Here is a 12,412-nt window from a genome sequence, read left to right on the forward strand (position 1 = left end):
AGAGAGAGAGAGAGAGAGAGGTCTCATGGTAGTTTGCAAACAGGTTTCAGGAGATTCAAGCCTTAAGAAGATTGACTCACCTTTGTAACACGGGTGAGTTAGGCCCCAAACATCCTTGAGGCTTACACTTACCCATTCGCCGTATGAAGCCAGTATCTTAGAGAATATCCCCTTCTTTGTTGTTATGGTGTCTGTTAAGACACTAGACCTGAGACTCTATGAGAATACCTTTATACAGCAATTGATGAGTGAAAACCAAGTGGAGAGCCTGGTATGGCGGCGCACACCTTCAATCCCCAGCACTTTGTAGACAGAAGCAGGGAGACCTCTGAGTTTGAGGCCAGCCTGATTTACACAATGAGTTCCAGAACAACCAAGACTACATAGAGAGTCCCTGTCTCAAAACAACAAAAACAAAACTACACACATGGAAATGTTTACAGCATTGATATCGGAAATAAATGTAGAAATGATAGATGATGAGCAGAAACCTTAAGAAACAATCCAAAAGTCCTGTTCTGAATGAACATGTGGCAGTTGCCATATTTAGCCTCTAGTGATAAAGTAAAATTAACTTGGTACCCCAACAATTCCCTCCTGACAAAGGCATATTTCTAACATTACTGCTCTAATTACAAAGATCAGAGCAGCAAATCCTTAACTCATTCTGCAACAGTAAATTGTGACAAACTGGCAAATATAAAGAAAGGAAAGAAAACTACATATCCATTTGCTTTGTCGATGTTGATGTGAAAATTTTCAAGGAAATACTGGCAGAGCTGGGTAGCGGCAGCACATGCCTTTTATCCCAGCACTTGGGAGGCAGAGGCAGGCAGATCTCTGTGAGTTTGAGGCCAGCCTGGTCTACATACTGAGCAACATGACAGTCTCCAAAGATACACAGAGAAACTTTGTCTCCAAAATATACAAACAAAAAAGTAAAAAGAGAAAAAGAAAAGAAAACGACGTTGGCAAACCAACACCAATAACAGATGAGATTGTACATCATGGATAACAAAGAATTTATGTGGGAAAAATGGTTCAACATATTAAAATCAATACTGAAAGATCACTTAAGGGCCAAATGAATGGCAAAGCCACACAGTCATCTTAATAAACGCAGAAAAGCATTTTAGAAAATCTTTTAAAAATAAATGATTCAAATGGTCAAAAAAAAGAAAACAGATATTATTACTGAAATAAAATTTAATTTCAGTGCTGTCAAAAAAAAAAAGAAAGAGAAACACAGAACTATCTTTGGTGTGACTTTTAAGGAACCTTAAGTAATCTGCAAGCACATGGACATTAATGAACAACTCCTGCAAGTCTGTAGGCTAAAAGATCATTACCCTAAGAGTAGCTGTCTCTGTACACTACCACTGGACAAAATGGAAATAAAGGAAAAGTCCCTTGTACTCAAAAAGACCAAGATGCTTAGAAAAGAAGCAGGCAGGTGTGTCAATGAAATTCATACAGAACCCTAGAAGACATAAAGGAAATTCCTGAAGACCTGTGTAAGAAGTGTGTATGGACTGAAGACCCTCTGCTGTGAAGATTATCCTCAAGCTGGTTTACCACTTCATGGAATTCTTACCAAAATGCCAGTTTGCCATTCTCCTAGAAGTTACCAAAATGTCTCTAAACTTTTCATGTGAAAATACAAGAACTCCTGAATAGCCAAAACACTATTGGATAAAAAGGAGGAATTTGAAAAAAAATCAAACTTTCTGGTTTCAATGTGGTATTTTAAGTTTGAAATAAAAATGTTTGAATGATTTATGCACTAAATGTGTACATACACTTTCTATTTAAATACAGACAGTAATTTGTTAGATATTGGCTTAGAGTGCATCAAAAATTTACATTTTTGATATAATGCAATTTGACTTGGAAGGTTAGTCAATATAAAATTTGAGTTTGTTTTCACAACATACACTATTTGGTTTGTAACTATTTCACTCAAATGCTTAGCTGATGAATGCGATTCAACTGTATCTGTGCAGTGGAGTATTCCAAAAGATAATTTCTTCCATAATAACTTCTAGTGAATTATACAAACTCTTGACATTAACCTTAATACCTTGATATTTTATCACTGTGAAAAAATAGTTTTTTACAAAAATGAGTTCTTCTGCTGTTTACCTGATTATTCAAGTCGTCAATGTGTGATAAGACCAGCTGTCTTCTAATTTTGTTTTCATGACCCCACTCATGAAAAATATTGGATAATTGTACCAATTACGCAGTTTCAAACAGTAACAACACTGGTAAAGAAAAATCTGCATACACTTTAAAACGACTTTAATTTGGAAACTTTAAATAGTAGTTAATTTGAAAATAGAGTTGTGAGAGTTTCACAAAAAGCCACGGGGTGGCGCTGCAGGTTAACTTTGGGCTTTAAAATCACTAAAATACCAGGAATCGCTTGTGAGAAAATAGAACAAAAGACGCAGGCAGAGCTTTGAAAGCACTACGGAGCTATGAAGGGGTTTGGACAAGAATATACTGGATTAATGTAAGATTGAGAAGAGCGTGTGAAGAAAAGAAAATCCAGAAGCCAGCGTTTTAAAGCACTGGGAGACTGCTAAAGGATTGGATGCAAACAATCAATTTCCCAACACGGAGAAGATGGAGAGCATTCACCCAAACAGGCAAGTCATGGCTTTTATATTTATTCTGGTTTTGGTTCACGTTTGGAGTGAGCCTACAATTCGATACTCTATCATGGAGGAAACAGAAAGCGGTTCCTTTGTTGCCCGTCTGGCCAAGGACCTGGGTCTGAAATCTGGGGACCTGAGAACCCGGTCTGCACGGGTGGTGTCAGATGATTACAAGCAGCGACTGCTGCTGGATCCCGAGACTGGAGATCTGCTTCTGAGGGAGAAACTAGACCGGGAAGAGCTCTGTGCCTCTGTGGACCCCTGTGTGCTGCATTTCCAGGTGTCTCTTGAAAAGCCAATGCAGTATTATCAAGGAGAATTACTGATCCAGGACATAAATGACCACTCACCAGAGTTCCCAGATAGGGAAATGCTTTTGAAAATACGAGAAAACAGTCAGCCAGGAACTCTGTTACCACTGAATTTAGCCCAGGATTTGGATGTGGGCAGCAATGGGCTTCAAGAGTACACAGTCAACCCCAACTCTCATTTTCATGTCCTCACTCGAAATAATAGTGAAGGCAGGAAATACCCAGAATTGGTGCAGGACAGAGCCCTGGACAGAGAGGAGCAGGCAGAGCTGAGCTTGACCCTCACGGCTCTGGATGGGGGCTCTCCACCTAGGTCAGGAACAGCCATGGTTCGAATCCTGATCCTGGACATCAATGACAATGCCCCTGAATTTGTGAAGACCCCCTATGAGGTGCAGGTCCTGGAGAGCAGCCCCCCAGACTCCGAGGTCCTGACTGTCCTAGCACAGGATGCAGATGCTGGCAACTTTGGGAGAGTTTCCTATGGCTTGTTCCAAGCATCAGATGAAGTTCAACAGACTTTCTCAATAAACGAAATCACGGGAGAAATACGACTGAAAAAGGGATTGGACTTTGAGAAAATTAAGTCTTACCACGTGAAAATCGAGGCAACGGATGGAGGAGGCCTTTCTGGGAAGGGCGCTGTGCTGATAGAGGTGGTGGATGTGAACGACAACGCCCCAGAGCTGACCATATCTTCACTGACCAGCTCAGTCCCAGAAAATGCTCCTGAGACTGTAATCAGCATCTCCAGAGTTGGAGACAGGGATTCCGGAGAGAATGGAAAGGTGATTTGTTCTATTCCAGAAACCCTGCCGTTCATCCTAAAATCCACTTTCAAGAATTTCTACACCCTGGTGACAGAGAGTCCTCTGGACAGAGAGAGCAGAGCTGAGTACAACATCACCATCACAGTAAGCGACATGGGCACACCCAGGCTCACAACCCAGCACACCATAACAGTCCAGGTCTCTGACATCAACGACAACGCCCCCGCCTTCACACAAACCTCCTACACCCTGTTTGTCCAAGAGAACAACAGCCCCGCCCTGCACATAGGCACCATCAGCGCCACAGACTCAGACTCAGGCTCCAATGCCCACATCACCTACTCGCTGCTGCCCACTCACGACTCGCATCTGCCCATCACCTCGCTGGTCTCCATAAATGCCGAAAATGGTCAGCTGTTCGCTCTCAGGGCGCTGGACTATGAGGCCCTGCAGAGCTTCGAGTTCCTCGTGGGCGCCACAGACCAAGGCTCGCCGGCGCTCAGCAGCCAGGCGCTGGTGCGCGTGCAGGTGCTGGACGCCAACGACAATGTGCCCTTCGTGCTCTACCCGCTGCAGAACGCCTCTGCGCCCTTCACTGAGCTGCTGCCCAAGGCAGCGGAGCCAGGATACCTGGTCACCAAGGTGGTGGCTGTGGACCGCGACTCTGGCCAGAACGCTTGGCTTTCATTCCAGCTGCTGAAGGCCACGGAGCCAGGACTGTTCAGCGTGTGGGCTCACAATGGCGAGGTGCGCACCTCCAGGCTGCTGAGCGACCGTGATGCGCCCAAGCACAGGCTGCTGCTGCTGGTCAAGGACAATGGCGATCCTCCGCGGTCTGCCAGTGTCACTCTGCATGTGCTGCTGGTGGATGGCTTCTCTCAACCCTACTTGCCAGTACTGGAGGTGGCACGCGACCCCGCGCACGACAATGAGAACTTGCTCACGTTGTATCTGGTCATTGCCTTGGCGTCTGTGTCTTCGCTCTTTCTCTTGTCTGTGCTACTGTTTGTGGGCGTGAGACTGTGCAGGAGAGCTCAGGCAGCCTCTCTGGCTGGTTGCTCTGCTCCTGAGAGACACTTTCCTGGACACCTGGTGGATGTCAGTGGAGCAGGAACCTTGTCCCAGAGCTACCAGTATGAGGTGTGTCTGACTGGGGATTCTGGGACTGGTGAGTTCAGATTTCTCAATCCCATGATCCCTGAGCTTTTGGTTCAAGATTCTGGGAGAGAACTTAAGGAAAATCTCCACGGCAGGGAGAGCTTTGTTTTTAGCTAAGTCATTGGTTCTCAACCTCTGGATTGGGGGCGGGGGCTTTGGGGAGTCCAACTACCCTCTAACAGGGGTTACACATCAGATATTCTGCATATCAGATATTTACATTATGAGTCATAACAGAAACATATTACAGTTATGAAGTAGTAACAAAATAATTTTATCCTCCCAGGTCCCCACATCACGAAGAAATGTATTAAAGGGTCATAGGAAGGTTGAGAACCACTGAACTAAGTGATGTAAATTCCTAAGTGTTCTGATAGTTTCTTTTTTATTGGTATGAAAGTACTAGGCTTTTAGTTATACGAAGCATATTTTTCTCTGCATATGACTATCTCTTGGTGATTAATACTCCCATAGCCCTAAAAAACCAAAATAGTATAAAATTTTCTTTGTGTGATACTCTTGATGATCTTCTGAGATGTTTAACTGCTCTCAAAAAAAAATTTGGATTTGTGGCACCTGCCCTTTCCGTCTATTTTTGTCTTTTCAAACGTAGCTTGCTTAAAATTATTTATGTTGTCTGGATCTTTCTGCCTGAATGGAAAGCCGCATTATGCCGTGTTCACTATCAGGCTACATGCCCTGAATAACCAAGTTGTAAAACTGTAAAGTGTATGAGCACCATGAATGCATGCTAGTGGTCCTGTCTATTTGGCTGCAAGTGTTCTGGAAATGATACCGTTAATGTTTAAATTCTTATTTGACAAAAATTAAAGAAAAAATGTATAATTTCTCATCCCATTTAAAAATATAACTGTTAAGTCACTGTTTTGGTATATTAATAAATTTATCTTTTGCTTATTTTGATAATTAATCTCAGAATTATATCCTTCTGAAAAAGGAAAATGTAGGGTTGTTGAGGGCATCACGTTTACCTTTTTCTTTCTCATACAAATAAGTCCATGTTTTAATTTGTGTGTCTTTTCTGAATGCTTCAAATGAGGAAATTTCTTTTGAAATTTGGCTATTCTGCTTGATTTTGTTTATTAGAAGTTTTCAGCTTTGTCATTTTGTGTTAGCTGGTGCCTTGGGTAGAGTTTATCAATCAGCAAATATTATTTTTGATGTTAAGTCATTTTGTTTCATTGTTTAGTGTACCCTTAAGGTACTTTGGGTGAAACTGGTGAATAATAATAAATAGTATTTTGCTTTAATAAAGTGGAGCAGTAACATACTTGTTGATTTGTAATTACAGCTTTCTGCTGTGTTCAGTAAGCCTGGTGAAATGCGTGCTTGGCTTCTAACTCATTACATGTCTGTAGATAAGACTATGTCAAAACTCTTTGAACTTTTAGCAGAAAATGAGCAATTGAGAAGCTTTTTTTTAATATCTCACCATCTATTGCTAAGTCTTAACTATCAGTCTATGTGAAGTGAAGCAGTTGTCATTTTACCCAAATTCCTTCGCCACCAAAGCCACACAGCAATGAAAAAGGCAAATTATGGCAGTTTAAGTTCTTCTTGAAATGTAGACTTTAGTTGTCATTCAACTAAAAAGAAATAAATAACCCTGAAAGCCAGTGAGCCTGTTAGGAAAAAGGATTTTGTCGGGAGGAGGAAGTAAGAGAGGAGATTTGAGGTGTAAGGAAGGGCTAACCAATGTCTGAAGAGACAATGTCTTTGAGTTTCTACCACTGGTGAGTCTTTGACTGTTCAGGGTATCCAGGGCAACCTCAGCAGGGTCTGTAAGAAGCAGAGCCTACTTGAGCATCTCACAGGAAAGGTGCTCAGCACAAGATCCAGAAGAGGAAAAACGTTAAACCAACCATATGAAGACAATGTATTTCTTTTAAAGGAGCATCAGTAAAGCCAAGAATTGACTTGTGGGCATTAGTCATGAAATCAAAGACAATGTCTTTAAATTCCTGGGGGAAAGTATTCCCAAGTATAACTCTAGCACACAGAGCCTTCAGAGTTGAAACTTCTCAGCAAAGACTGAGAGAAATCATTGACTCACATGGCACCAAGAGAAACACATTTTTTTTTATGGATTAAGTAGGCAGAAGGAAACAGTCCCAAATAAATTGCAGACTTGTGTCAGGAGGTAAAAAGTAGCAGGAAAGGTTACAAGTGAATATTGACCAGGTGTTGACTCTATAAAGCAAGAACAGTGGTGTCTTAAGATAATACAGAGCAGAGAAAAAGATGTACAGAAAAATGAGAGAAAGCAGGAAAAGCTCTAAAAATGAAAAGAGAGCTGGTCTTGGAGGCACCCTCCTTCAATCTCAACACTAAGGAGGCAGAGGCAGGTGAATCACTGAGTTGGAGGCTAGCCTGTTGTTCACAGTGAGTACCAGGCCAGCTAGGACTATATAGTGAGACCTGACTAAAAAGAAATTGGTTTTCTAAGCCAATTATATATTAGTCTTACTCCTTTTTCTTCTAATCATTAATTCATGAGCACATTTTATATGATAATTTTACTTTAGGGGAGCCTTTTAAGATTTTCTTTGAAATACCTTTCTGTTCACACAACTATGGTACGTATTTCTTTATTTTTGCCATTTCAGTAGGCTTTCCTTAAGGATATTTTAAGTCTATTTTTAGAAAAAAACCAGTTTTCTATTTGAGTTTTGTGTTTTTCTCCCTTCTCTTTATTATATCTCTCTGGAAACTTTATTTTTTGAGATTTTCATTCTATTCTCCATGTCCCTTGACTTTACGTCTTTATTTCTCCCTGCTATGCCAGCCCACTGACTCTATGTCACCTCAGCTTACCCCAAGACTCTCAGCCAGCAAATATGTAGAACTGTTTTAAAGTTATGTTTATAAATTTGTTCCAATGATAATTTATTTCTAGCTTCATTATTTGTGACAACTAAAGACTTCATGTGATCTTTATATTTACCATGGGATTGAGTTTGCATCTCTCAATCCTCCCTTGGTTCCTTTAGATATAAGCATTGAGATGACCACATCTTCATGATGGAGAAGTCATATATACATACACACCTATATAGTCTACATGTACAACTTCTATCAGATAAATCACACCATCATGTATTCTACTTTCTGGTTATCATAGGTTTACTATGTGGAGTTACTATTGTTAACCTTGGCTCTCTCTCCTGTACTTCGCTGAGAAGTCTTAGTACAAGGAGATCAGATCCACGAGAAAGCCCTTCTTTCCAATGGCCTTTTTCTCATACAATGGCTGCTGTACCTTTCTTTTCCTCCCTGCTATCTTTGCTCTCCCTCTTGTTATCTCTTATTTTTCACTCCTCTATTTCTATGTCATTTGTACTGAAAGTTTAGAGTCAAGATACACATTATGTAAGAATTGTGTGCATGGTTAATGTGTGCAAGATATTTGGTAAAAAAATAAAACTTGAATGTATTCAGGTGATGAAATCATCTGAACTAGTGGGCCATGGTCTCTTTGATCAGTTATCATGTTTTTCCATACACAATGCATTTATTTTTGTCTTAATTAATCTTTGGATGTCAAAAGTTATAAGGAAAATATTGTTGCATTTGATAATTAATGTAGAATGCTATTTGAAATTCAAAACTGAAGAAAATATAAAATCTGATCAATCATGTCTTAGGTAAAGGTATTATATAAATCTATTACACATACTGAATTATTACAAGCAGGCATATAAGAACTAATGCAAACATATAAACTTGTAGAAGTAGTCAACATAGCATAACTCAGCTGGGTACCAGCATCTCTGAATGGGTTAGATATCCAGACTTCAAAGGGGCACTGCAAGAAAGAAATGACAAAACAAATCATTTTTCTTTTTTTAAAGGCAATCAAACCAGATATATGCAAGAGAAAAAATAATGAATTACTATTTCTAACACAAGTTCATTATTTGAAATTTGACCACTATAATGTACCACTGCAATAGATAAAGGCGAAAAACAGAATGATTAATCTAAATGGGTACAGAAAAACTTTCTGAACAAAATCCATCACAATCAAATGGATAAAATGTAAACGAATGAATGTGGAAAGGAATTTTAAGTATGCTCAAAAGTATACAGTAGTCAGATGTGGTGGCATATGCCTTTAATTTCAGTAGGCAGAAGCAGGTGGATGTCTATAAGTTTGAGATCAACTTGGCCTATTTAGGGAGTTCAGAATAGTGCAGGCTGCACAGAAGGAACCTATTTCAGAAGAATTAAACAAATACATATATAGTAAATATCACTGGAGGTAAATTATTGGATAATTTCTGAGGACAACCAACAATGAGATGAGGATGTCCACCCTGTCTAGTAGCAAGATTATACAACCAGTCTCATCAAGAGGGATAAGGCAAAGAAGATGTAAAAGCCACAACAGAAGGAATAAAATTATATTTTAAATGATGAAATCATATACATAGAAGCCATGAAGACACTGCAATCAGAAGTTATCAGTGGATTCCAGTAGATGCAAAGTCGAAAACATGCGTGAGTTCTGTTTAAATGAAGAAAAAGTGAAAAAATTTTAAAGCATTTAAAATGACTTTCAAATATATAAACCCTTAGAAACAAATCTAATTGGGAGTTGTAAAGCAGGAAGATCAAGCATTATTGAGAAAAATATAAAGATCAAAGTCAATTGAGGAATGCATAATAGTCTATTGGAAAGAATCTGTGAATGAAATTTTGTTTACCTTTAAAACAATCCATAGAAATTGTAAAATTGATATGGGATTCCCCTCTGCATGCTGTGATTATGTTTTATTGCCATTGGTTAATAAAGAAGCTGCTTTTGGCCAATGGCTAAACAGAGTAAAGCTAGAAGGAAAATCCAAACAGAGAGGCAGACAGATGGAGTAGGCGGGATTTATGAGAAGCCATGTAGCTGCTGGAGGAGACAGATGCCTCTGCTGGTGCCCACTGAAACTTTGCTGGTAGGCCACGACCTCATGGTGATGCTCAGATTAATGGAGATGGGTTAGTTTATGATATAAGAGCTAGCTAGCAATATGCATAAGCTATTGGCCAAACAGTATTGCAAATTATATCATTTCTGAGTGATTATTTCATGGTCTAGGCAACCAAGAACAACTAACAACTTCCTTTAACATAAAATCTTAAGCAAAAGCTTCAACATTTCTTTGTGAATTCGATGGGGTGAATATATTTTTGTATTTATATACAAAGAGAAAATATAAAGCAATCTTAATCCAAAATAACGCTGAGTATACTCCAACAATAGTGTAATACACGGAAGAAAGATCTGCTGATACAGATTTAATTCAAATTAAAATTTCTGCTCTTCAAAAGATTCTACAAAGAAAATTTGAAAATGAAACAAAACAAAAACAATTCACAAACCAGGAAAAATTGCTGCCAGTGGATGTGTTTGATTAAAGAGAGCTATCCAGAACATATAAAGACATCCAAGACTCAACACTGAGAAAACAATATCGCGTAAAAATGTGCCAAAGATCCTAATACGTACTAAAAAAGACTCAGAATTAGCAAGTAAGCACATGGGAAGAGACTCCATATCAATGACTTAGGCAAATGCAAGTAAGTTCAAGTAACAAAGAGATAACTGCACAGCCATAATGCAGAACAGCCAGACTCCAAGACACGGACACCACCACCAGCTGAAGTGACAGGAAGCACAAAGAACCCTTATTCATGGACTGTGGGATGAGAAGCCATCAGACCAGAAGCCTCAGACAGAAAAATGTATAAAAGATCTCATCATGAGAATGCATCTGAATGGTCAATACACATGTGAAAGTTTGCATCATTTCATTAACCCCCAGGGAAATGCTAATTAAATGTACACTATGGCATCCCTACTAGAGTGGTTAAAACTGGAACGACAGCATCAAATGTTGACAAGATTATGGAGCAGCTGGAATCCCCATGCGTTGCTGGAATCACTTTTTCACATTGCTGGGAATGAAACCCAAGCAAACATTCTATTATTGAGCTGCATCTCTATTCCTAGGTTTTAAAGAAAGACTGCTGAGAGAGTGACACACTATATATCCCACACTGGCCCTGAACTCGAGAGATATCCCATGTGTGTCTTCCCAGAGATGGGACTACAGGGTTGAGTCACCAGGGGCAGCGCAGCACACCTAATTCTGAAGACTACTTCACAGTGTGTGCCAAGGATAAATGTATTTCTACACTTTGATGGACAATAAACAGCTCTGATACATATGATATGCGTATTTTATACCTGGAATATATGAAGGATTGTTCATGGGAGTAACATTCAAAATTCAAAGTGGTGGCACATGCGTTTGATCACAGAACTCGGAAGGTAAAGGCAGGCAGTTCTGTGAGTTCAAGTTTGGCCCAATCTACACAATGAGTTCCAGGGGACACCCAGGGCTATGTAGAGAGGTCTTGTCTAAAAACAAAACAAACAACAAATAAAACTCAAACCTGAAACCCACAATGATCCTTAACTGGAGTATATGCAACTAATAACACAAACCTGGAGGAGTGTCATAAACAATGAAAAGAGCATACCACAGATCAGCCACCCAATGAGAATGACAGCGGGGAGCGATCCCACGACAGAGAGGCACTCTAGTGGCACTGCTTTATAGAAGTTCTAAGAAAGGAAAAATATCCTATGGCAGTAAAAGTGACTGCGGTGCCGAGGACGAGAGTAGAAGTTAATGAATGGCAGTGGGGACATTATTTATTCAGACAGGAGCCATTTATTCCTCTAGATGTATTCATCTATATTAACTTCGTGACTCTTTGCTGTTCTGTAGACTTAAGTTCAGTGCCAGTTTTTGTATGTATGTAACATTTCAATGAAGAGTAATTTGGGAATATTCAAATATTTCGTAGACAATCCTTTATATTGACCCTCTGTATTAAAAACGTCTTTTGATCAATATGCCATTTTGTTCATTTAAAAAATTATGTCCACTGAAAATTAATACATGTGTTAAAATTTCTGGTTGCTAAGATCAGAGCATACAATGGAGGACAATTCTGTATCTGAAAGGGTGTTTAAACATAGTGCTGAAACTGAGAACAAGTTAACCACACTATTTGCAATACTAGAATAGTACGCACGGTGGCACTGCAGACTAAGAATTTGTTCAACAAGGGCTCCGAGAATGCCCAGGACGCCATTGCCCAGAATCAGAACGCTGAGTGTTCCAGGAAAGAAGGGGACATTTACTTAAGGTCTTGGGGGAAAGACTCCTGGAAGCAATTCAGTAAGATTTAATTGGAGGTTTTTTCACCAAACGTTAACTGTGTGGATTGAGACAAGATTAAGAAGCAGGAGCACCATCTGGACCACATCTGAACAATGGAGACAGCTCTAGCAAAAACAGCAGAGAAAAGGCAAGTCGTTTTTCTTACTATATTGTTGCTTTTGTGGGAAGCTGACTGTAAGACAATAAGATATTCCATGCCAGAAGAAACAGAGACTGGATACTTGGTGGCTAATCTGGCAAAAGAT

The 12,412-nt window shown here is 39.7% G+C and overlaps 1 protein-coding gene across 2 annotated transcripts in view; it reads left to right on the plus strand.

The window, feature by feature from the left end:
• Positions 1-2,284: 2,284 nt before the first annotated feature.
• The window catches only part of LOC101983348 (protocadherin beta-4-like), a 22,031-nt gene continuing 11,903 nt past the window's right edge, over positions 2,285-12,412 (plus strand). Inside the window, exon 1 of one of the 2 annotated variants that reach the window (XM_013349537.2) lies at positions 2,285-4,644. In XM_013349537.2, the coding sequence (XP_013204991.1) occupies positions 2,629-4,644 (2,016 nt within the window). In that variant the 5' untranslated portion in view covers positions 2,285-2,628. Of the gene's footprint in view, positions 5,040-12,412 lie in introns of those variants that run through there. The other variant, XM_013349536.2, reaches the window with a different exon arrangement.

Source organism: Microtus ochrogaster, chromosome 18, assembly GCF_000317375.1.
Source record: "Microtus ochrogaster isolate Prairie Vole_2 chromosome 18, MicOch1.0, whole genome shotgun sequence".
NCBI classification, from domain to species: Eukaryota; Metazoa; Chordata; class Mammalia; order Rodentia; family Cricetidae; genus Microtus; species Microtus ochrogaster.